This window comes from Chiroxiphia lanceolata, chromosome 3, assembly GCF_009829145.1.
Source record: "Chiroxiphia lanceolata isolate bChiLan1 chromosome 3, bChiLan1.pri, whole genome shotgun sequence".
Lineage (NCBI taxonomy): Eukaryota > Metazoa > Chordata > Aves > Passeriformes > Pipridae > Chiroxiphia > Chiroxiphia lanceolata.
In genome coordinates this window covers 30,457,936-30,484,861 of record NC_045639.1, presented here as the reverse complement: position 1 = coordinate 30,484,861, position 26,926 = coordinate 30,457,936, and the positions used below count along the sequence as shown (strand labels likewise).

The 26,926-nt window shown below is 38.9% G+C and overlaps 1 protein-coding gene across 1 annotated transcript in view; it reads right to left on the bottom strand.

The window, feature by feature from the left end:
* Positions 1 to 5,399: 5,399 nt before the first annotated feature.
* Positions 5,400 to 26,926, bottom strand: part of KCNK5 (potassium two pore domain channel subfamily K member 5) — a 34,626-nt gene continuing 13,099 nt past the window's right edge. The window contains exons 2-5 of the mRNA XM_032683931.1: positions 14,079 to 14,190; positions 12,642 to 12,808; positions 11,364 to 11,532; positions 5,400 to 10,553 (exon numbers count right to left, since the gene is read on the bottom strand). Coding sequence (XP_032539822.1) covers positions 9,739 to 10,553; positions 11,364 to 11,532; positions 12,642 to 12,808; positions 14,079 to 14,190 — 1,263 coding nt within the window. The 3' untranslated portion in view covers positions 5,400 to 9,738. The remainder of the gene's footprint in view (positions 10,554 to 11,363; positions 11,533 to 12,641; positions 12,809 to 14,078; positions 14,191 to 26,926) is intronic.

The window sequence follows — 26,926 nt, the reverse complement described above, 5'->3', positions numbered from 1 at the left end:
TGGGAAGAAGGGGAGGAGGAATATGGAGCTGGAAAAGGTGTAACTACAATTCACAATAGGCATAGCCTTTTTCAAAACCCATTTTGAATTCCAGCATCACTATCAAGCCTCTTAAGAGTATTTCGACAGGCTTGCCTAGTCCACTTTGTTGCTCCACAGTGAAGCTCTACCCTCGCCTTTACCAAACTACATCTGTGCAAACCTTAATCCACAGCAGATATAAATAGCATGGCTGAAAGCATGCAAAAGCTTGACATTTTTCACTGAAGGAAGCCATGATCGCTCAGCTGGGTGCCTTGGTTCTGTCTCCTTTAGCTGAAGCAGTTCAGACTGACACTCTTTGAGTGGGAGAAGCCAAATCCATCTTCTGGCTGTCAGCCTGAAATGCCAAGAGGCTGCTGTGTCCTGCCTGCAGGCAGCCATGATGTTCCTAGGGAGCCACGGGAACTGGAATGGGACAGATGTTACGTAGCTGAGGAAAGGGAACATTAAGGCATATAAACAAGGAGAAAAGCAGTGAGAGCCAGAAGATGTAGACAAAAGGGGTGGAAGTGGCATCCTTCCTTGAAAAATTAGTTGGGTCATAACTGCATAGGTCTGAGTAGAATGTGTGTTTGAAACCAGTCACAGTTCTCCCCATTCTGAGTCTTGTTGTTGTTACTTTGAAGAATGGTGATTTTACAGTAAATAAACTGTGTTAACCCCAAAGTCTTTTCCTCCCTCTCTGTGCCAGAGGAAGCTAAGTTTATCCCAAGAGTTTCCCAAACCACATAGCACTTGCAGGCACAGTAATATGTGCGGTCAGAAGCTTTTAAATAAAAGCCACCTAGAGCTTCAGTCCATCTCCACCTTAGTTTTTATTTTCATTGCATTCTCTGAAAGAAGCCTGTCTCAAGCCCACACATTTTAAAAGGTAGCCAATTCCTTCCTGCAGATTTTGCAGCTTTCAGCTGTTATGCCTCCATAATATTATACTTTGCATCTACTGATAAACATCATAGAATTAAACTCCCACAGAGACATCAATAGCACTTGGCTAGACAGCATCTTCAGAAAACTACTTGAAATTATTTGCCAGAAAACTAATTTCCTAGTGTTTTAGAGCAAATCTCCCCACAAATAACAGGTTCCTCAGCTACTGTAGTTTTGGGTCTCTGATTTCTTCCTGTACTGGATACAAATTTTATCTCTTGAATTTTTTCTCGGTTCAGAACCATCTTCCTTTAACTTTGCCTGAGTGACATGCTGGGGTACTAGAGTTAGGGCTAAATGTCATGCTTTCTTCTTACTGTAAAGCAGGTGTAAAGGATGGAGAGCTTGCACCACAGAACTACAGAAAACTTGAAAGTTAAGGTTTTAAAATAGGTATTTGCTTTACTTTCTTGCCTTTATCTGGTCCCTGTCATACATCTCAGAGTGTAGTCTGATATTTGACATTAGTGAATTTCACTTTCTGAAGAAATGCAGCGCAGAAAAAAATCTTAAAGCCTAAGTCTTTTTCACTGTATGAAAGAAAGCCCCCATTGCAAGCCTTTCACACTTTAAGTCACCCATTTGCTATCATTTATAAAAAACTAAGAGCCACAAAACCAGCCAAAGAGTGCAGTGTCCCCCTCAGATGTCCAAGGTATGTTTCTTACTCGCGCTTATGCATTCATTTCCCGTTCTAATCTGCAATTAAAAAGCAGGCCAATTAGCTTACTACTTTTCCTTCCTTTCCAGCCGTGCCAGAGATGGAGTTGGCAAAAATCCCAGGCTGAGAGGAATAGAATATATCAAAAGAGGTTGTCTGCATCTGAAGTCTTGGCTTGTTCCTTTACTCTTTGCTAACTGCCGATGTACAACCGATAAGCCACAAATATGAAGGTTGCCAGAGAAGGACAACAGAGCTTTATTAATAAACACTTATCCTCTAGTTTCAGAAGCTTGTGACTTCTATTTCAACATGAATATGGATTTATTTCATGTTGGCATGCACATATTTTGCAGTTCTGCCCAGCAACCAGCAGTATGTGGGAACAAGTGCTCCTCTGCACCCAGTTTATTTTGGTTGGTATGGATAGCGCCCAACCCACAAATAAGCACAGGAGAGGATTTTTGTCTCTGATCTTAGCAGCATTAGTAATTATGATACTTCCCTATACACCCAAAAATTTAACTAGATCAACAAAAATGTGATCAACAAGTGTCCAAAGCCAAAAGTCCACAGAACAGTGCAAAGCTGTCGACAGGCCTTGAACAGGATTTTTTTTGCTTTTGGTCATTCATAGAGTGTATTAATTCTCTTTACAATTAAAAAGCATATTACTGTGCCACAGACAACTTTTATATTCAAATAAGATTAAAAGTATGTCAAAGTACTTGTTTTTTTCTTGAATTAATAATGTGTAGTCTAATTTGAAAACACAAGTGCTTTTGTTTAGCATATTTAGGAGAGTAGCCAAAAGAATGTTATTAAAGGTTAGCATGGGAAATTTCAAAGAATGTCTGTGGGAAAAATATTAACTTGTACTTCAGATATTTTGTGTTTTAACTTCCTCACCCCAATTTCAGAATTCTTATTTTCAGGGTTTTTTTACTGCTTTCTTTCTCATTCACAGTCCCACTCCAGTAAGGAGAAAAGGATGTGTTTTCCACAGCTTCCTCCATGTAAGAAACAACATAATCCTCAAAATATGAAGAGTGAGTTATCATCATCTTTCTTCTGCTCTTTCCTATGAGCAGCAAGGAGTGACAAGAGGGAGAGAACTTCTGGCATCCTATAAAAAAATACTTAAAAATAGAAAACCACAACTCTTTGAATTCACAGTTGTTTCAGTTCAACTTGTAAAATCCAAACTGATTATTAAAACATTTCCATCAGAACATTTCTCATATGTCAATATATTTTTCATATATGCACTGATTTTTTTAACCAGAAGGAGTTCTGGTTATGGGCTGTACTTGGAAACTTGGCCATCAGAGGAAGCCTTCCCAGCTACAACATGCTACCTGGCTTTCAAGGAGCCTCTCTGTGTGCAGGATAATGCCTACAGCATCCCAGTCCACATCAACCCTCCCTTTCCAGAGAAGCCCTTCTGATGGGAAATAGCAGATTTCCTTGGTCAGTTAGATGAATCTTTGCGGGTGTTACGTTTTGGACCTATCAATCACGGTACCTCTCACTGTGCTAGTCTGGCTGTGTAGTCCAAGATAGCCACTGCTTGAATTTTTTTTCATCTCAAGACACAAACCACCTGCTTGGACACCTATTGTTTTTCCACAAAATATCACCTCCCTAGAAAAAAACTCCCCACCCCTGACAAGTTGTTTTTCCTGGGAGATGGGATCAAGGTACTAAAAGGCAGCAGTGCAGTCCTTTTTTCCTAAGACTTTGCCAACGTGCTGTGAGTTAGAAGGATTTGTATTAGCTGCATGGAAGAAGGTATTTGCCAATAGGAAAGTGAAAAGCAATTCCTTAGCCATCCCTTCAAGTATCCCACAAGATCTGTAGGTGATCAACAAGTTTTAGTGGAGAGCTAAGGGTCTGCCAGGGAGAGGTAATGCCATGGGTTTGCTCTCAGCGACATAAGTGATTCCTGGCAAGGCTAGGTATGCTCCCACTCACCCATCACTTCCCACTGTTCCTCAGACATGGAGCTGCAAGGAAGCCACAGCACCCAACCATACTGTAAAGCCAGGCAGAGTGTGTGGAGAAGGCCCAGTCTGTGTGCAGGTCAAGGGAGCTCTCTAAGAAACAAAAGGAAGTAAAAATCTGAAGAGTATTGTACTCAGCACAACCTTTTACTTCTAGATATCACAGTATTAGTTATCTTACCGAGATAACCAAGATAACCAAGGGGAGGTTGAGGCTAAAAAAAGGTTTTTAAAAAGAAAAATCAAAAACCAAAAAAGCATTCAACTCTTGCTCAGAAAAAAAAAAAAAGGGGGCACAAGGTACAAGTCATGAATTTAAAAAGAAAAATCTTCCTGCTCAAACTATAGGCAACAGATCTCCACCACCTCTTGCATGAGAGTCAAGAGAGATATTTTATGGGTTCTTCAGGACCTACAGGAAATTGTCCTGAAGGGAGTGAAGTAGCATTTTTCTATGTAAAACAGTCCTGAGCAGCAACTCTTCCTGTTCTATCACTGTCTTCATCTCCCACAATTAAAGGTTTGAGTTCTCCATGTCCATGACATGGTTGCTGGTATCATGTTGCACCATGCATTGTAAAGGCCTATGATAAGCATTTAGTGAAAAGATTTCAGGTTTTTTAAGTGTCAGCTGGCCTGTGATTTTATCTATTAAGCTATTGTGTTCAGAGGAACCCACAGCCAGGCATGGACCATAAGAACAGGCATATAACAGATACAGGTTTGTCCTGTTTTCCTACTTCTTGCTTCCCTACCCCCTATAAATTAATAACACTGCTAAAATACTGAGGGTAGAGGGTGAACAATAGTCTGTCAGCTCAAACTTGCTGGGAGCCAATGGAAATGTTACTGAGCGCTTACCAGACTCTGTGTTATGTCCTGCCCTCAGCTCCATGAGGAGACCCCATCTCCCTCTTTGGCTCTTTTTGGCATCAATCACCAGTCAGGTACCTCTTCCTGCTTCATTGTGCCTCTGTTGTGGGCTGGAGGAAAGAGTAGAAATTGGCTATCCTTACGCAAATCAAGACAGCATCCACCCTTCCCTCCTGCGCCCATGGGTCTCCCCATTTTCCTAATTCGTGCTTCATCAATGCTCAACTCAGTTGCTGAAAAGCTAAGGTTCAGTCTCTTCCTCCTCAGGCTGAGGTTGTCCCACTTTCTTCAGATGGCTCCATTTCTATCATAGCTATCACAAAGTCATATTTTGCTGCCCATTAAAGCAGGTATTTAGCTATTTTCCAATGCGTTTTAAGGAAACTGCTGGAGTTGAAGGACTGCAAATACTTCTAGCCTGCAAAATGGTAAGCACTGCTACTAGAAATCTTGTGAAAATTCATAAACAGTATTCAGATATTTTAATAGCTCTAGCCTAAGATTCAGACCACAGCCATAAATGTCCATTTTATTTTATTGCAATATTAACTCTAACACTTCCCATCTCAGTGCATCTTCTTTACAAGTAGCCCCCCTGATAAAACACAGCCCCTAAAATAAACTTCAGTTTATCTTTTAACAGCTGTCCAAAATCCACATCGAATAATATTTTGCTATGCTGTATCTAACTGAAGACCAGATGCCATTGAACTGAAGTCATCAATACCCCATATAAGTTCAGACATCTGCTTGCATAAAACAACTTGCTTTTTTGGCTCCTTATCTTCCAGCTCTTTGGACCAGGACCAGTCTCATTTGTGAGGTGCATTACAAGTGCAGGTAGTTGTAAAAAGAAATCTTGATTACCATTCTTCTCATGACACAGAGGATAAATTGTAAAATTTTTATTGCAAAATATTAAAATAAATTACATTTTACAAAGACTTAGCAAATATTTACATACAGTGTGATTCCAGTGACAATCAGCAACAAAGAACAGACAGACAGGCATATTATGGAGTGATAAGAGTCAGAACTGTACAAACTTCAAAAGCCATATGAAAGACAAGCTGATTTTTAAAAGTTAAGTCCATCACAAATGGAATGAATCCGACAAGGCACAAAAATTACAAGTCTAAAACAGAGTTCTTTTGTTTAGGTCAACAGACTTGTATATTGCTTTTTGCTCTCCTCATCATTGGTGCTTGTCTGTCTCTACACACTCTCCCAGATCAACTGAAGGAAATATAAAATCCCAACATATACAAATGTGTCACCATGGATCTGTTATCAGTCTGGTTTTACTTCTGCATGCTTTGTGATATCCATTGCCAGCAACAGATTCACGAATCATTAGTTCAGAAAAATTTAACACTCCAATTTTGTATTTCCCCAGTGATTTCGTACCAGTGTATCAGATGTGTTAGATTGCCTGATGCAAGACAGGTATCTGAAAACGATGCCCTTCCGGTAAAAAGAGGCTTCAATAACACAATACAAAACCAAGAGGCGTCACAATGATGTCATGAAGGATGGGGTCACACAGTCTATAGCACTTAAAAGGTCTTTTGTAAGAACAGACTTCTCTGGTCACATTTCAGGATTTTTTAATTTTTGAAAAAAAATAAATTTAAATTACTGGCTCATCTTCGCAAAATTAGTAAGTGGATCCATCTTTCACAGGATGTGACTGGAAATACAACCTACTTGTAGGCAACAGGCAGAAAAGAAGAGTTTCCACTGCCATTCATCCCTTCCTTACATGTGCTTTTAAGTTTGTTCTCTTTTTTTTTAAAAATTCCCCTTTCCTCTCTTTCCAGGAGAGACCTGTTTCACCTGTAAAGCCAACTCCACAGCATCAAGAAAAGTGTTAATATTATTAGTTAGCCAAATGAAATCTTAATTGATATGCAAAGAAAATCCTTCCAGATTGACCAAACAATTGAAATAATTACAAGACATAACCAAGTAGCACTAGGTATTCACTCAGAGGCACTTTTGAGGTTGATTGGATCAAAACCCAGCCTGGACACCCCTTCAAGTCACTACATGTTAATCTGAAGGCAGAAAGACATTAACTTAGATCCCCCAGGCAGCTGCTTTTCTCAAGACATGGAAGACAGGCAGGCAAAAAGCTGTCTTGCTTAGCGCTTCGGCAGTTCTGAGATGGCACCATAATTTTAAAATCCCTGGGAATGGTTCAACTTTTGGAGAGAGCCAGTGTGAAAGCTATGCACCAACTAAACCCCTCCAAAACACTGAAACAAGTAGGGCTTAATGAGACCAACTGTGTTGGCCCTTGTGTAGAGAGGGATTTTTTCCCAATGTTACGATTACATTAAGGCACATGGTGGGATATCTTGAGAACAGTTTTGTGAGGTGTGATCATGTTTCCCCGAAAAAGTGGAAATATTGTACTTTGTTTTAATAAATTTAAACTATTACTTTAAATCCCATGATACTTATTATGCTGACTTATAGTCTATGCTGACTACACTGGGAAAGGCCAGAGAGCCACATCTAGCTTGATAATATGAAACAGATCCCATCTATTCTCAGCTCTGGCGTACAAGTGCACTTCGCTATGGAGAACAGTCTGGGTTACAGTGTGCAACATCCCCTCCCAATGAAAGCAGCCCAGCCAAGTGTCTGGGTTGTATTATTTCTGTATTAAAGAGAATTTTTTCTTTTTTTTTTTTTTTTTTTTTAAATGAAGATCGGACTATGCTTTTCCATTTCATGCACTTTCAGCAAGTCTTTTCTCTCCTCATTGTCCTGTAGCTTTCTAATTGTTACTAAAACTTTAATCTTTGCATCAATAATGGAAGACAAGCTGGAGGACAGCAAAAGCTATATGGAGTGCTTTCTCATAACCTTTTAAGTTAATATGCACTTTTTAAAACAAAAAATATTAAAAAAAGAGAAGGCTAGACTTGCTACACAAGCATTCTGTGCATCATACACGTAGTCTTACCTACCATTTCTTACAGTTACAAGGTATAGTTGTCAACCACAACCCTTCAGATATATATGCAAATACTTGAAGGGCTTGGAGCCATTTTAAAACAGTGAGGATGAAGGTAACTTATTAGAAGTAAATAAGAATCTTCTTGATATGGCCTCTCCCTCTTTCTTGTCAGATACATCCAAGCACCCCTGTTCCAAATTGCATTAATATAATAAAATTTGATTCAAAAGAGAATTCTCTCTTCAGCAATACTGTCATAAATTACAGATTAACTACCACATCCAATTATGTTGATCCCACATTTTTGTAGTATAACAGAGTTGGCCCTAGCCTTGTGTTCACTTTTCTACTTAAAAAAATGTCATATACGTGGAAAATTCCAGGAAAAAAAAAAAAAAAAGACTAGTAATGACAGTCCCTCATTTCTCAGTAGATGACTTCAAAACCTCCCAACAAAACACTATCCAACCAAAGTGCCAGTTTCCCACATATCCTCCTTCTTCTGTTAAAGAGGTCAGATACAGACAACATTTGCAGTTATTAGAAATAGCTAGTAATTCAAGATTAGCATTGCAAGATTCCATAGGCTTTTTTCTTACAGAGATAAGTTAGTCTGCCAGCATTATACTGAAAATGAGAATGAGACAACTTTTAACTGTTCACTGATTTTTGGAAAATTTCGGACATACTGGAATGACTTAAATACTCTAAACAGAACAGCAGAACATGACATGTTAAGGTTCAAAGGTCTTAGCTATTTTTTGTTCCAAGTATGTTGGATACAACTAAAGTCAGTACCTTTTGCCAACATGTAATCAAGAGCCTCATTTGGAAGAGTTGTCAGGGTTAATGCACAGATATGGAAAAAGAAAGAAAAATAAAAGCATGGTAAAATTTTCTTTGGAGCCAAAACAATTTGGGCATAAACACTATGAACAGACATATTTCCTCCTAATGAATAGCCCATCTCCAAGTCAAAAGATAATACTTTCAGAAGCTTAGAGTCAAAGTTCCTTTTAAAAAAAAAGTGCCTTATGGCCTGAAGTCACTTGATCACATCTCAGTTTGCCCAAGGTTTGATATTGCTCAACCTTCTTTAAAATAGGATAGAATAACCATTGTACATGCACATAGGTCGAACTCTAAAAAAACCCTCAAAGATGCAAAGTGTAATCAACTGTTTCAAAAATCATCTCCCATTCAAGTCTAGTCTGAAGTACCAAGGCAGGGAGGAACATCAAACAACAATACTGACTAACACACTGCACAGATCAGCAGCAGTGCTACAGATCCCTTCTGACAGGCATTAGGGCATTTGGAAAATATCTGTGCCTCCCAAGGTGATTTTTTCCTAATACGAACAGTGTCAATAAAACTTCACCTGTACATAGATACTGTATAAGGTTCATTCAAGTATTTCCTTTAGGAAATGGACAGTGGAAGGACACTTTCAACATTAAAAAAGTTCATTGCATCCTGCTTGTGCTCATACATGCTTTGATCAATAAGTTTTCCAGTCTAACACTAACAGTTCTGGGGCTGATGTGCAGTTCAGCAGCCCAATTGGTAAGCTTCCTCCTAGATGATTCTTCCTTGTTAGAGGGCTCCTTCTCAATCCATTCCTTTGGAATTTTTAATTTTAATATTTTATTTATGAAATTAGAATTCACTATAATTCGAGAAGCACTGACATATTCTAGACAGATGTTTCAGAAGCTTCCTTCTCAGTCTGCCAGTGCACCTCAGCTCAGATCTGTGTGTCCTAATACTCCACCTAAAGTTTCTTGCTAAGTCTGGCCAGGCAACCCCTTTGATTTCATTTGTGATCAAAGCAGGATTCAAGTCCAGGTTTTCAGAAGTGAAAGGTTAATGGAGTAACCGAACACATTTGATGCTCAAAACAGTCTCTGTGCCACAGTATAGTTACACTCCCAAACCAATTCCTCAATGAAATGCATGAACCCAGAGCAGGTCCAGTGTATTAACCAGTCTTTTTTTCCTACGTTGTTCAAGAACCATAAAATCCCAAGAAGGAGTGAGACTCCAAATTCAACTGTTATTTTACAAGTTTTTCAGAAAAGCAAAGCTGATGGGCTCAGAAGCCAATTTATGATGGGAAAAGGAAGCTGGAGTTTCTTAGTTTGGGACTTGCTTTTGTTTTCAAAGAGACAGGAGAAGCTGTAAAAACATACTTTTCTCCTTGCTCTGCTATGTGTTCTTTATGTACTGACCACTTTCAAAAAACCGTTGTCAAACAAGATTCACGTGGCAGCCTTCGCATTGCTTACTGTATTATATTCATTCATCAGTTGTTCATAAGGCACAGAAAGTTCTAGCTCATTATTGGTAAAGGTAGATTCATCTGAGGATGGGAATTTTACTAGTTTTTTTGCAGTTTCAGATTCCTCTGCAAGATTATCATCCATGGAGGATTTTGATGTTTCCTCATCATCTGAGATATCTTCCTCTTCATCATCATCTTCATTTACAAATGTTATATTGGCATTCTCAAATATTAAGGGTCGATAGTCTCTGGAATCCCACACTTCGCCTTCTTCTTCACTAATCCTGTCCAGCTGGTTTACAAACATGGTTCCTTCTAAAGGGCTGTCTCCAATACGTTTATCATGCAGGGGTCTCAGTGCATGACCATTTTGAATGTCCAGGGAAGCCTCATCATACTCAAATGACTCTGTCTTTGTGTAAGTCACCTGGACATCTATACTAGCATTCATTTGCTTGGCATTTTCGACTATAATCATTTTGTCATTGTTTGTTTTCAGGGCCTTCTTCCCAATTTGCTTTATAAGATCATTGTAGGTCTCTTCCTTCTTTGAAAGAAAGCTGAAAATATTGACATCCTTTGAGGTACCCATTTGAAGGGGTTTTTTAGACCTAGGATGGTTGTCAAATGACTCTTTTCTTTTTTTCCTCCGTTTCTTGATTGCTTTGTGGACTTCCACAAACATACTGACCTTCCAGTTAACAAAGAGCGAAAGCCAAGCTAATCCCAGATAGATCCATAACTCCACAAAATATCTGTAAAGCGCATGATAGTTTGCATCTGGATTTACACCTACAAGGAAGTAAAAACAAAAACATTACTGAAAGAAGACTGACAGCAGATAAACCTTTGAAGTTATGACCCTGAGAATTACTCCTTTCCACACTAATAGAGCCTAGTTGTTTGAACACTGCTCTGAGAGGTAGCAAGTGGGGATCTGAGAGTTTTCTGAATGAAAAAGTTAATCCCATGTCTCCCACATCCCTTGGCCACATGTATTCTGACCACTGGACAAACAAAAAAGCCCTGGCAGCATATTTATCCTTTCCTTATAAACTAGAAAAGTGAACATTTTCCTGGTTGAAAATTACAAGTCTTATCCCTGCCACTGTGGTGTGTATATATGTACCTACCTTGGGAAAACGATTCAAATTTTCACTTATAAGGACCACCTCCAAAGCCCTGGACAAAGCAGTGGATTTTAGACAAAGAAAAGGTTTAGGAGGGAGGCACAAGTATGCTCAGCATTTCCCATTGACTAGTTCTAAACAGTTGCATTGCCCAGTACCTACACATCCTGCTTAGGATACTGGATCCTATCCAAAGGTTCATAACTATCATGCTGGATAGGATAGCTCTTTGCCTGACATACAGACCTGGGGCACCTGAAAGATTTACAAACTCTAGAACTTGGCTGCAGACTTAGCCCAGTAAAGGCCTTAGGTATGTACACCAAGACTGAAGAGCCAGATCTAGCCCACTGGATCAGTATCGAACTGTAATTGAATGTTCTATAGAAAATATCTTTTCAAATTAGAGTTTTCAAAAAGAATTGCCACACTACGCATGTAATAATATACTACACAAAATACAATTACTGACCAGCAACAAAATCTCCAAATCCTATGGTGGTGATAGTGATGAACGAGAAATAGAGGCCTTCAATGTAATTCCATCCTTCAGTCACCATAAAGACAAATGGAGGAATAACCAGATGGACCAAGACACCCCAAACAATGAAAATAGCTGTGCACGTAATTTGTGCTTTCCTCTGTAAAGAAAAAAGACAAAAAAAGTCAGCGAAAGATCTCAAAATTTTCTTTTCCCATCTGTGGCACCAAGAATTATCTGACAGTACCAGACATTTCAGATTTTTGTGCTAACCATTTAGCTACCATAATTAAAAGTCACTAAAAGTGACTGAAGTAAACACACCTTCTTTTTTTTTTTCCTTTAGGCAGAACTCCCTATTCTTACAACTACTTGCTCAAAAAGGATTATTTCCTCATAGCTTTCTTTCACACTCATGGAAAGTTTAAGGAGTCCCTGATATTTTATAAACAGGCACGGCATATGGACATAGTGCTCTAGTCTCAAAAGCAGTCAACACCTCTAACTTTCCTTTTATTCATTTGAATATAGAAGATCAGAAATGTTTTTAAGATGCTTCTCTCCTACTTCTGTGCCCTCCCCTTTGCCACTCATGCAACTTCTGTACAAACCTGCACGTACACATGCATTTCACTACTGTTTCCTGTACTTGCCTCTCAGTTCTTGCTCTGTTCCTAAAACCAGGACCCAAACCAGTCCCACTGTCCTCCAGGCACTACGGCCCTGCATTGCCTCCCATTTCTGCGTAGAGTTAGAACTGGGAACTCACTCAGAATGGAGGAGGGAGAGGGAAAAAAAAAACAAACCTCCACCAAAAAACCAACAAAATGCCACAAACAAAAAACCCACGAGCCAGTAACTCAGAACGAAACTGTTATTTTCCAGTTGGTTCACTGCACAGCAGGAAGTACTCATGCTAGCATACAGGCAGGTGGGAACAAAGCAGGACAGCTTATTTCTGCGCCCGAGGGGCTTGACTGAAATGACTGTGAAATGAAGCCTCACCTACATTTGTCCTAAAGGTTTCTAATGTAAGGAGATACATTTAGTTAGTACTAAAGGTTTCTATGAGACCATTTGCTAAAACTTCTTGCAAAACTAACTCATCAGACCCAACCCCCCTTTCAGTTATTTCTATTCAACACCATTTGGGAAAATTCATATTTGTGCAAGTGTTCATTTACAAGATGAGCAGGTAACTTAAGAAATGTAAGCTTAATTCATGCATCAAAAATACATAGTTCAAGGGTAAACAACTAAGAGCTTTACCAGGCTCACTCCTCTTTTCGTCAGAAACTGGCCCAGCCTCTTGGCACGTCCTCCAAAGAACTTCCCCAGAGCACTGATCCACGTCAAGCAGAGAGGAACTCCAAAAAGCCCATAAAATATGCAGAAGAGACGCCCAGAGGGTGTCTTTGGAGAAACATTTCCATAACCTAAAAGAGATAAGTATGTGCTCCGTCTGTTCTTGTTGAAGAGAATTCAAGGCAATTCTACCTAAACACAGAACATTATTTGGGCTCCTGCTGTATCAGACACTCCTTATTTCACCTATGAGATCTTAGTTTACTCCAGATGCTGATCTCCTGAGTCTGGATGTCTTCCAGTTCTGCTCTAGCAAACATATATTCCATTAATGCAAGCTGAGAGGGTTACTGCACTTCAAGCGTTTCCTAGATTTTGTGCATCATTTTCTTGACAAGATGGGATAAATATGAAATAAACCTCACCTTAAAACTTCTAATATGATCCCCCAACCTTAAGCAGCACTGTTCAAAACTTGATTGATTCCATTTTATAGAATAAAAATTCAAAATTCAGTCTGAAGCTAGCTTCCATGTGAAAGATCCACTATACATTTAACTTCTGACCACCTGGTACCTTGGCAGGGGAAGAGCTTGTGAGTTAAGTGCAAAGCAAGGAAGTGCAAGATATGTCAACTGAATTTAGTTCTTTGCTGGTCACAGAACCCAACAGGGCATTACAGACTCAGGCTCTAAAATCAGCAGCATATTTTCTGAACTTCTGCCAGAGCTTTCTGATTTAGGTGTGTTATTCTTCAACGTTTTGTCATAAGTTATATTATAAGCTGGGTATTGTGAGTTTCAAATAATAAAGAAAACCACAGTACTGCATATGATTTAACAGTAAGACTTCTATTTGTGTATACATCTAGCCTTGTCTGGTTATTTTGTATTCCTTTTTTTTTTTTTTTTTTGCATTGTAGGTCTAGCAAGGAAGAATTCTTTCAGTGCAGAGGGTTTTGCAAGCACAAATCAGTAGTGATATTTAAAAGACAACAGTTGTTCTGCTTCACCTTTTTTTAAGAGACGGTTAAAAAGTCTAGATTGTTCTGCAAGCCAGGAACACTGATAATCCAGTAGCATCAGAGCATGCATCTGTGTAACGGGATTGCTGTACAAAAACCTCATATGCACTTGCTTTAGGTATTACTTTAATGGAATGCTTTGTTATGCTTTTGTTTTGGGATTTTATGATTTGGAAATTTGAGTGCATGAATCAATGGAACTGGAATGACACCAGTCACCCCCAACAGCACCTTAAATTCATTACTTATTGGAAAGGCACACTTTTCTGTATGCCTATGGAGAGAGTGCCAAAAAACTCATTTTTTCCTTCTACGAATCTGCAGGTGAACTCGTACTTTAGGCAACAGTTAGGAAAGTTGACCTGGTAAATACTTACCGATTGTAGTGATTACAGTAGCAGCAAAGATCACAGCGTTAGGCCAATTCCAGTTGTTGAAAGTATTGTTCCCAGTGATGGCAACACCCTCTCCAGCAGCATCTGACACAATCTGTAAGGAAACAGTTTACAGTCAATCTTGTAAAATGCTGGTAGCCTAAAAAAGAAATGTTTGTCCCTCTCAGGTTTTCATCCTTTGTTCATACTTTGAAAAATAATCAAGTTTTTTTGTGAAGGTAAGCCTAGTATATTCACTAAAAATAATTTTACGAAATACTAAAAACTTGCTTCACACAAGAAAAACTAATGCAAGTGCTCTGACATTTAAATAGGGAGTTTTAATTAGATAAACTTTTACTTGATTTATCAGATTAAACCAAATGGATGTCTTCCAGAGACCAAATACACTCTTCCAAACTGAACTAGCACTTAACCTCCAGTGCAGATCTTGAATTTGGTTTAATATTAGGGACATCTTCAGAACTACTATCCATTTCAAAACACTTGTTACATGCCTCAGCTTGACCTGGGTATGAGCAGGATGTCACAGAATCCTTGGCGAAGCTAGTTCGATTCATGTTAATTCACCTGCTGTCTCTGGCAAAGTCAAACCATCTACAAGCCAACAGTAAAATCGTATTTTTCAAAGACAGAGAAATTAACACCTTCTCAAAGCATGTTATGCAATAGGATTCCAATCATTGTCCTTGAATCAACCCTTTTCTCATCTCACGTTTGAATATAATACGCCATGATGAATGCAAAGCACTCGTTAATAATGTTTCAGGGAAGTAAGCGAGGTCATTAGCATTTCCACAGGTTCTGCAAGTCAATTTTTTAACAGCTGCTCGGGTCTTCAGGTGCTCAAGAATGCTTAACCGCCTTCACCTTTTGTAGGAAGGGACTTGGAAGAAGAACCAGCTTCCCCCCCTTTTCCAAAACTACATTGTAGAAAACGAATTGATAAAAAAGCAATTACTATTTAGTGCAGAAAGTGAAAAGTTTCAGATTCAAACCATGCATCCGGACGATTCTGGCATGCATTTCTACCTCTCCGAGGTAAAAGAAAAGAAACGATTTACCATATTCTCTCCTGGAAATCTCCAGTTATTTAAATCTTTACTCTGCCACATCATGATGCAGTCAAAGCCTTCCCGGGTTACTCTGCTTTTTTCCCTTCAGTGTAAACACTGAACAGAACTCTGAGGCTCCATCCATATACAGGAGGGGTGAAGATACCTCCAAATGTTGATTCATAACATTATCGCACTTTCTCTGTTTCTCTATCAGTAAGTGTTATACAGAAAAACTATCTTGAGCAAACACCTAAAAAACTGGAGGCAATGTACTTTAAAAAAAAAAAATAACATGACAGGTGACATTTATCTTAAACTGGCAAGAGCTTATAGATGTAACTACAACCAGCTCTTCCTTCCCCCTCACCCCTTCCTTCCTTTCTACTTGATTAAGATCTGATCTTGGACCCAGCAGAGATTCAACACAAAGTTCAATCACTGCTGAAAACATACACAAGTTAACACAGGTTTTAATTATTCTTCAGACTTATTACATATCACCATCCTGCTACTGTAAGAAAAATACCCTCGAATGAATGTATTGTGCATATACAAGATGCAAACAATGTAATTAAAAATGCACTTTCAAAACACAAGCTGTTATAGAAGATAAAAGGAGAAGCATTGAAAGTGAACGACGGTACAGAACTACTTTTTTTTTCTCCTGGCAAACTCAAAGTGCATACAGCATCTTTCCAAAGCCTACAGGCTCGGGATAGAAAAGGACAGAGTTCTCACCAAGGCACTCATTTATCATAAGAAAGTGGAGTACAAATGAGAAGTAGCTCTAAAACAGGCAAGTTGAGAGCAGGCAACTAAACATACAATGCCACCCCCCTTCCAAAAAAAAAAAAAAAACAAACTTGTGCAGTTACAGTGGATCACAAGAGTTCATCTGAATAGAGACCAATTAAAGTAACATCACTCATTTCTGCTATGGTCTGCAGATGAACTTCCTAAAAGTCCCAAATGACATCCAAAATACCTCACAAACACAATCTGTTACCTATTATCCCCGAAAAGATGGCTTGACTTCTTCCACTGCCTAAACGTTATACCAAACACCAGTTCTCCAGTCATTTTCCATTCCGTAAGCGCAGTTGGATTTTTTTGAGGTTTTTTTCAGTTGTTTTCTCACAGAGCAACTGATCTCATAAGAGACACAGTGAAGTATCTGTTTCCATTGTCACACGGCCATTATCTCACCGCATTACTCCACCTTCGGTCTGATCTAATGAGCTCAGTTTCCCAGTACACACAGTTGTGTTAAAATCTGCCAGCATCTGAGGTCTGGAGGTGCGAAGGGGGCCCAGATCTGAGGGGAAGAAGCTGCTGGACTGAGCAGCACTCAGCGGCCCTGCACACCCAGGCAGCTAACATTCTGGGGGAGAGATGGACAGCTCTCCAAGTTATACAAACTCTTTGTATAGAGAACCACAGATAATTCTCCAGAGAAAGCTGCCACCCTCTTCCTGTCCCTATTTACATGCAGCTATCGGCTATTAGCACACAATTATCTATGATCTATAGTCCAGTCTTTTAAGTTACTTTATGCCTGCAATAAGCCTCAATGCCCTACATGCCTCCCAGCCAGAGGAACAAAGATAGTCACAAAACATGCTTAGTTAGCTTTGGTGCAGTGGGAAAAACGTAGCTGCTTTCCAAGCAGCATAACTTTTGCCCATACTGAAATAATTAAATATTTTGGCTCCAACAAGCAATGTGAGTGGACACTACACAACGGAACAACAAACATGGGTTTTTTGCTTGGCAAATCTTCTCAAGTATGCCCAAATGCAAAAGTTGAAAATAGTTTACTAATTCAGAATTTATACATAACTTTAGATCTCACCTCATGACAGCTCATACTGATAAAGGCAGGACTTTACTTTCTGTTAAATGACTTTTGCTTCAGAGGAATTAAACCCACTCTTCTCCCTCATTCCCCACTACTCTAATTCTGCATTTTGGCAAAGGAAGAAGGGTAAAAAGTTCTAGAGCCTCTGGTGTTACTGTTGAAAGTTAAATAGACTTGTAATCGCAGATAGAGATTTAACACATGAAACAACTACATCTTCTGATTACATTAACACAAGTAGAAAAGGGGATGTAATTTGAATATAATCAAGCAGACAATATGCTCCACTTGCAAGGCACTTCCCCACTACAACCTCCAGCACTGCTCCAATACAGCCTTGTGTTTCCTGGGTTTGGTGACTTTTTTATCAACCTTTTGATGATCAAATTCACAAGAAATAGTTCTTAAATCCCCTCTATCTTGAGCAAAGGAGAAGAATTTACCTCAGATGCTTCGGGCACATGCCACTTGAATCCCAATAGAGCTGAAAAGTTCTCAAAACAAATTTGAAAATAGCAAGGAGAAGCCTTGACGCATATAGGTCACACACCATTAGTGATTTTATCCTAAGAGTTAAGGAGTGCGAGAAAGCTGTGATACAGGTTTTGCATAACAAGTAGAAATAATGTAATATTTGGCATGAAATAGCTGGGTCTGATAACAATAAGCAAGAGGAAAGACAAAGGACTTTGGGATACATATGGCCAGATAGATACACCAGACTAAAGACATGAGACAATAAACAGGCTCTATATAAACTAGAGCAACAGATCCTGCCCCACAGGCACCCTGTTACATACAGGAAGAACAACAGATATTGTTCAGTGACAGGTATCTTTTGAAGAGGATAAAGCCTCCCATGTTATTCAAAGCATTCCCTAAAGATCTTACATATAAGTCTAATGGCAGTTTTAAGATTCTCCCAGTGGTATCAACAATTCTCTTTTGAAATGCTGTTTCTCTGTAAAGAAAGGAGATGTAATTGAACTATTAAGCCTGAAATCAGAACCAGTGGCTTTCATTTTACCCTCAACAAGATTACCGTGTAATGGACAATCACAGCTGGCTGCTACATCCAAAAGCACAGTCCATTAAAGCGATAACTGATGCATCCTGTCAGAATTCCTAGGTTCTGTCCTCAATTCTGACTCTGAAATAACATAGAGTAATTTTGCTTCTTTTTCAAGTTCTTTTATCAAGGATGTAAAGATTTAATGTGCAGAAAACCACTGAGAATTGCAAATCTACCAAGTCCTTTAGAGACTTTCCTGTAAGGAATAAAAACTTCAGCAGCAATCTCTTTTCACATTAACACCTAAATCTTTTATACAGTTTGAAGAAACCAGGCAGTAGTTATCTAATCACGGGTACATACAATACTGACAACTTAGTCAATCATAATAAAATTGTACAGGGTAAAAAAGTTTAAATTTATACTATCAGATGAAAGTCATATACTGCTGTTCATCTTTAAGCAGATTTCAGTTTTAACCAAATCTAGTAGCAGCAGGGTAAAACAGATGAAGTGGTACAAGCAGCTGTACGAACAGTTTATGTTATTTAAAAATACATAAACAATTAAAATCCATGCCATGCAAATTGCACAGCCTTTTACTTGTCCCACATGAATTTTTGCAGTTACCTAGTTCTTTTGGCTCCAGCCTGAAGTTACAGTAGCAGTTAGCTGTTTATAATAATCATATTTTTAAATGCAATCAAAACATATTTAATTGCTAATACTTATCTTTCCAGTAATAAAAAACTTGAGTCACATGTTAAGACTGCCAGGTCGGATACACATTAAAAAGTTCTGCTTACCTAGATAATATATTGTTTCAGGATTGATTACATACACATAAAGAGAAAAGAAATCCCCTCAATCAGTACCCCTTTTGAAGGAAAACCGTCAGTTCGACTGACAGAACAACTTTCTCAGACTCATTATGCAGACATGCAGCACAGGGGCAGTGGCCAGAAATTTCCTGCCCTATTGGCATATTGCACTTTGACGTCTGCTTGCATATTCAAAGGAGCAGAAGCTATTTCACAGGCAAAGTCTGAATTTATTAGTACTTTATAGCTAGATCAAGTAATAGATTCAGTCACAGGCAAAGTCCGAATTTATTAGTACTTTATAGCTAGATCAAGTAATAGATTCAGTCAAACTACGAATATATTAATCCTGCCTGACAGTTGTCATAGCTCATCTGTGGAGTAAGTTTGTATGTCTAGTTGTTAAGCCACAAATTATATATTTAATATAATACTAAATGCCATAATCTATTGTTTTGAGTTGTAGTCAGAGAAAGAGAAAACAAACAAACAAAAAACATAGATATGGAAGGCAACTGGCTTTCACTCTGCACCATGACGTGTCCCAGCTGAATGGAAGATACTGCCCATCAGAGAACGTACTTTCCTCCTTGAAATATCTTGGCAGCTTGGAGTTTCAGTAAGGAAGGGGAAAGCAAAGCCAACTATGCAACTAATGGTTTTACCAATGAGTAAAAAACTTTTTCCCCCCAATTACTTTTCATGTCAAGATATATGAGGTCTATATGTGTAATGTTTTATTAAAATTTCCTGTCTGAGTTCTTCAAAGCCTTTTTTCTCAACCTAAATTCCAAAGACAGATGCAGTATTGCTAAGAAAACCTTGCTATGCCACGATGCTCACTTTGGTAGCCAGAAACACAACGTGGCAGAGTTGCAGGAAGTCAAGAGAATACACATAACAGTTAAATGATTTCATCACGGCAGCAGAAAGATCAGCTATTCCAATGTCATCTTTAGGATGGCTGTGCACAGAGAAATGGAAGCTTATCGCTCCTTGGAGAGGAAAAAAGAAAAATCTTTAGGGATTAGAATATAAAACCCCCTAGAATCCACAATACAAAACAGCAGCACCCTATTTGGACTCGCATTCTTTTGCCAGCCCTTTGTCACTTGGCACATTTAGTATGTAATCTGCTCAAGGCAGGAGTTCTCAGGAAACGATGCTAGTAACTATCCTCCCCTACCAGTCAACTCAGTCACCAGAAAAGCACACAGTTCTGGTTCCTGCCATCTTTTTTTTCACTCCCATCTCTAGTGTAATGATAGACTTATCCCTACTGCTCACTTGGACTCAGGAGTTCCCAGTTGACTGAATCACACTGGCATATGACCAGGGCCAGCACACAGGGTCAAGAGAACAAGCCTTTGAGGCTGCCTCAGCCACTTGACAGTCTACAGGACTATGTAAATCAGCAGGACTTAGGATAGCTGACCTTTCATTTCCCTCTCAGCATTATCTGTGTTCACAGCCTGAATTTCATGTTTGTCAGGACAAGAACCATGCCAGATGTAAAAAGAAGTCTTTTAGCTGAGTCCTGGATTTCCTACTCCACTTCTCTGGGGAATGGTTTGCGACCTTTTTTGAGAAAGAAAAATAAGACAAGCGAACCACATTGTCTCGGTCTGACAGGCAACACCCTTGTGGTCTTGCTAACCTGTGAAAGTTTTACTGTCCTTTACTGACCTAGGCAGAGTTGAGTTGGAAGGTGGTTGGGGCAAGAGGTGCAGGATATGAGTCAGCAGCACCTGCATTAGAGAAGGATGGAGGGAATTAATAAAATCCACATTAAGTGAGGAGGACAGCAGTTGACTACATGTCTGATTCCAGATCAAGTGAATCCCCAGCTGGCCTATACTAAGAGTTGTTAGGTTCTGCAAGACTTGATAATCCTAGAACTTGTGTATAGTCTGTTTTAACAAACAAAATCCTAGGCAGAAGCAGCTTATTTCTAACAGCATAATGGGGTCATAGCTAGTAGCCACCCACCACAAGGCCAAAGTTGAAACTGAAGTAAAAAATAAGAAGTGGTAATTGAGGGAATAACGTTAACTTTCACTTCTAAAAGAATAAAAACTCCCCAAGCTTCATGTTTGGTGTTGACAGATGTAAATAACAAACATAACCAAAAGCATACATGAAGATTACCCAAAAAGCTGAAGATCAATATGAGTATACATGATTCCTTCTCCCTTATCTTTGAATTGAAATAGAAAAATTAAAAACAAACCCTGGAAAGCAAGTGTTAGTCCCTGTGTTTACATTCCTACATAGATCAACTACAAATAGTAGGGTACAAGTTTTCCCATTGCTGTCATAACCAACCACTTTATAAATGCAGTGCAACTGCTATAGCAAGTAAATACATATTTTGCATTTTTCAATCAATAGTTTAGTCTCAAAACACAGTTCCTATCAAAGAACAAACTTTTGAAAATTCCCACTTGGGGAAAGAAAATCCTGGCAAAATAAGGATTCACATACATCATGGGATGTTTTTTCCAGCAATAGCAAGATTTAATCCAGAATGAGATAGTTCCTACTGATACAGCAAATAGAATATTATCTTGTCACTTTTCCACAGTCTTTGGAAAAAGGATAACTTAAAGAAGGTCTCCCTCACTCTTTTTTTTAACTGCTTCAACATACCAGTGTTTCTTGTTTGTTTGTTTGTTTTTTTTTAATCAAGGAATTATAAAAGTTATTTAAATTTGCTAAAAGTGACTTTAAATGATCCACTAGTATCTTATAGCATGCAAAATAAGAAAGGTATATGTAGAGGTCAAATGCGCTGTATATACCACATTTTATCCAAAAGATTATAAAACAAGACTGAACTTGCTCTGCAGAGAAAGCTTAGCTAATCTTGCTGATTCTTCATTTACCCATCCAACTTCTTAGTGTTTCATTCTCTTCATGCAACAAGTGCTTCTCAATGCATAAATGAATTACAGAACCAAGGCACTCTATTGCTTCCCCTTCATTATGCTTCACTTTGGTCTGTGAGCAACTTGGACCTCCACCTAACCTAATTTTTCTTACCTAATTGAGCCTCCAGCACATGCGACTTCATACAAATCTGTCCCTGCATCTAAGCCTGATATTTAAGGAATGCATGTAAATACATGCCTGGTTTTCACTTTGCATAGTTTTGTGATATAACAGGACAGAAAAACAGACATCATTTGTGGCTGTTAATTTAGAACACAGTAATCAGGGTTGTAAAAAATACCCAATAATCCAATAAGGGATTTTTACGTGTTTCTTGGTCTTGATTTCTCAATTATTTTTTTTTAAGTAATGGGGAAATTCCTGTTCCTAGACTTCGATGTGCCTAGCACCTTTTTTTTTTTTTTTAAGCAGCCTTGTTAGTTTTATTAGATGGAGAAATCACAGAGTGGGAAACTGGACTTTGAAACCAGATTCCAATGAAAGTAATTAAGTATATGCTATGAAGAAAACTGTAGATTAGAGCTCCAGATCCCTTTTAATTTACTGATTAGCCAGCACAGAACAGGCTGTCTAGTAAGAACACCTGAACATCACAGCACCAAACACACTTAAGAAAAGATACTACCAAACACAGAGATACACAGAAGTGGTCTTCAGCAGATGGAAAACACTCTTGACTAAATAACTACATTACTGTGCTGTAAAGAAAATCATGTGTATATCCTTCAAAGGACATGACTGAATTTGAAGAGGGCCTAGAAAACATTCACATCTTAATCCTACACAGACACTTTTACACTTTAAAATATTCATTATTTAGTATAATTCTGAGGCGGCTTCATCTGAGGTTTATTTAGGTGCTCAGAATTGAGACATATCCCAAAGCAAACTGGAACTGCTCAACATAAGCTCCAAGATATCTCTGCAAAAGACTTTGTTGGATAAGCCAATGAATTCCTATTTGCACCTGAAGTTCTATTAGGTTAGTCGTTCTTTTTAAAATTCACACTACCCAATCCCAGAATAACCTGCATGCACAAAAAGGATTTAAACAACAACATCCTTGCTATGGGTTAGCGTATGTATTGGGTTTGTGTGGCCAGGTATTGGTAAAGAGAGGGGCTACAGTGGTGGCTTCTTTGAGAAGCTGCTAGAAGCTTACCCCATGTCTGATAGATCCAATGCCAGCCAGCTCCAGGATGAACCCCCCACTGGCAAAGTCTGAGCCAATGGTGGTAATGCCTTTGTGAGAATATATTTAAGGGAAAAAAAGTTATTGCACAGAACTAATTGTGGCCAAAAAAGAAAGGAGTGAAAATATGTGAGAGGAACCAACTATGTAGACACAAAATTCACTGGACAAGGAGAAGGAGGAGGTGCTCCAGAGGTTCCCCTGCAGCTCATGATGCAGACCATGGTGAAGCAGCTGTGCCCCTGCAGCTCATAGCAGTCAGTGCTAGAGCAGAGATCCACCTGCAGCCTGTGCAGGACCCCACGCCGGAGCATGTGGATGCATGAAAAGAGACTGTGAACCTATGGGAAGCTTATGGTGGAGCAGCCTCCTGACAGGGACCAGAGTACCCATGGAGAGAGGAGCCCATGCTGCTTTCCTGGTAGGATTTGTGGCCCTGTGGGGGCCCCACACTAGAGCAGGCTGTGCTCGAAGTACTGCACCCTGTGGAAAACTGGCCCAAACTGGAACAGTCATGAAGAACTGTTGCCTGTGGGATGGACTCATGTTCGAGAATTTCGTGCAGGACTATCTCCCATAGGAGGGACCCCATGCTGGAGCAGGGGAAGAACTCCTCTCCCTGAGCAGCAGCAAAACCAATCTGAGATGAACTGATCGTAACCCCCATTCCCTGTCTCCCTGCACCGCTGGGGGGAGGGGGTAGAACCTGGGAAGGAGGGAACGGTAGAGGGAAGGCGTTTTTAACATCTAATAATAAATTTAATTAATATCCCCAAGTTGAGTGTGTTTTGCCCTTGATGGTACTTAGTAAGTGATCTCTCCCTGTCCTTATCTCAGTTCATGAAAATTTGCTATATTTTCTCTCCCCTGTCCAGTTGCAGAGGGGAGCAATAGAGCAGCTTTGGTGGGTGCCTGGCACCCAGCCAGGGTCAACCCACCACAGTGTACTAACTGCATACAGACTCCATGACCTTCCAAAAATGTGTGTGGGTGAACTTTTTCAAAAGCACTTGTGTTTGGATGGAATTCTATTGTAAATAAATACTGTCACAGCTCCCTATCTTTATTGGGCTAGTGGCTTAAAAATCTGTCCTGACTTTGAAGAAGAGACCTTTTTAACTGTTACACCAAGTGGAAAAGAGTTGTCCCCCGCCTTCTCCCAAGCAGTGATGATAGCACTTTTTCACCCTCTCTCTGGCATCACTATTTTAACACACCACAAATCACACATGTTAAACAATTTAGAAAGTTCTTCAGTGGACAGATTCTCGAAAGGAACGGAATGACATCTTAAATCTAAGTCTGGGCATTTCAGGTTTTTTTCTCCTGAGTTTTGTTTTACCCTTTTGCAAGTGCGATGTGTGCGTGGGAACAATGCTAAAATGATAAATTTGTAACAGGGACCAAGCACTGAGCTTAATTAATCCATAACTGCTGTCACTCACAACCCAAGGAAGAGAGGAAATAATCAATTTAACATGAAAGGACAGTCTCACTAAAGTCAGAGCTACAGGCACAAGCCTATCTTCTTGCCTCTGTGTTCTCTTACTCTATATGCCTCCTAGTTGGCAAAATGAATAAGGATAGAGAACATGCATTTGTCACAGACAGAAACATTTGCAATTTCATACTTTTAAGTGCTCATCTGTTTTCTTGGTTTTTTGATTATAATTTAACCAAACTAAGTGATCCTTTAGAAAGGCAACCTGTTAATTAACCCATATGGGGCAGCACAAATCATAGTCTGCAAACACAATCTCAATTTATTATCCAGAAATAGGTCTTATCAGACAGAGACAAGAAGAGGGGAAAGGTTTTTACATGCAAATTAGAAAATACATGCTCTACCTTGGTTTTAGCTTGTTATCTGAAGGCCATACAATAAATCATTAATTTAGAAGAGATGTAAAGAACCATCTTTATACTTGCTTGAACCTGAAAGACTCATAAAAATTTAATTATGCCTAATATTTATGAGAATGGAGGCTTCAGGACACAGTCCGGTGGAAACAATTGGTGAGTTTACTGACAAATTAATTCCACATTATTTTTTGGAAACAGAGAAGGTAAATAATTCTGCCAGCTATTCCCTGCTTGGAAAGATGATCAAAATTAGACAAAGTATGAGCAGGATGAAACAGGATACATACAACTTGAGGATAAAAATCTTGGGGATTTAACAGTGCCGGCATTCAATATATTGAATATTTTTCTCCCTCACTTTCCCCTGCACACACTCCACACCCTCCCAATTAAAACCAGACATTCATGTGCTGAACATTTTAGTAATTCATGTAGATGTAAATGCTGATCACTTGCTACAGCAAGTCCTTAGGGTTGCTTCTACTTAGAGAAACAGTGTCTTAGTATTGCATTAATGTACTGCAAGATTACCTGCTCCATCAGCACTAGTCACTAGTACCACCACGTTTTTATTTCCTCCAAGGTGAACACAGGCTTCACAAAATGTATTGTTGAGTTTTACATGGAAAGATACAGCTGAGTAATAAACCTTATCAAGAGAGCATTTCTGAGGACATGATGCTTCTCAAGATGCAAGTGCACTTTTTTTTTTGTGTACTTGGCATGGAGAACAAAGGCTGAGAGCTTTAAAGTCAATAGAAAATATGCTGGGAAATAATTCCCATTGACAAAACTAGTGGATCATCTCCTGTGGGACAAACAAATGGGTGGGGATCGAACTTAACCCTCCTAGCTTCCCAACTTCTGCAATATCTGAAAATTAAGACAAAAACAGTAGTTCCAGGAAAGGGTTGCAGGAAATTCTTGCCGTTGATTTAACAACAAAGTGCCTGCCCATAGAAGAGAACCATCTGACTTAGTTCAACTACATCCTTTGACGAGAGCAGACTAGCAAAATACAGTTTAAAAGTTATCTAGTTTCTTTAATTTCCTACTTCAATCTATGATATGAACACAATCTCTCCTTCAATTAACCTGAAATAAGAGGAGAGTTCCAGAACTTCTGCATCTTGAAACTGGGCCTCATTGCCCTTGAGAGCAATATAGGTTTTGCAATCATTTTATTTAGAGAAGAAAGATAAGCAATTTATACTGCAAAAATAAATAAAGAGTGAGAGAAGATAGCATTGCTCTCTTTTGCACTGTATCAGAAACTAGAGCGCCAGATCACAAATAAAAGTAATTTAAACTAAAACCCAGTTTGGTATAAGAACAAACAAAACATTAAAAAAAAAAAGTATGAGTGAAATTAAGATGCAAATTAAGTCAGGTTCTCAACTATGCAGTAATTGTTAGTCAAAGTATTCTGCATGGTAGCATATATGGAACCTCCCTGCCTAAACCAAGATCCAGATTAACAGTGATTGGTTTAACTAATGTAAATATTTCTGCAATGTGGTGCTAAAGGTAAGATTTTGGATCTCAAACTCTTATTACTATTATAATGCACTGGGGAGCATATTTTTGTCCTACAGTAAAATCCTCTTAGTAAGAGAGGAGTTCTTCAGACAGATGTAGTGAGAAAGGGCAAACACTTTCTCCATTTTCTGTGGCTCCATTCAAAGACATGGAGGAGCTCTTCCTCAAGAATGAACATGATGCAGAGTATGCAAGAGATAAATGGTAAAGAGTAAAACAGATTACTTGGAAAGAAACAATTCTACTGATAAATAGAACACCAACACTTTTGCAGCACCAGCTTGATTTATATTTCTTCCTGACAGACTTCTAACAAGTTTAAAAAGGGTCTTTAAATAAGGTTTGAGCAATACAGGATACATATAATTTCCTTTACTGAGTATATGAGTGGTTCTACAAAGTGGACACATTTCCCTACTGACTTTGTGAAGCATTATCTTAAGGCTTCATTTAAAAGAAGTACAAGTCAAGATTAGTGATTTTGTAATGACAATTTGCACTCCTTACTTGTACAAAGTGCTATTCTACTGAAGGT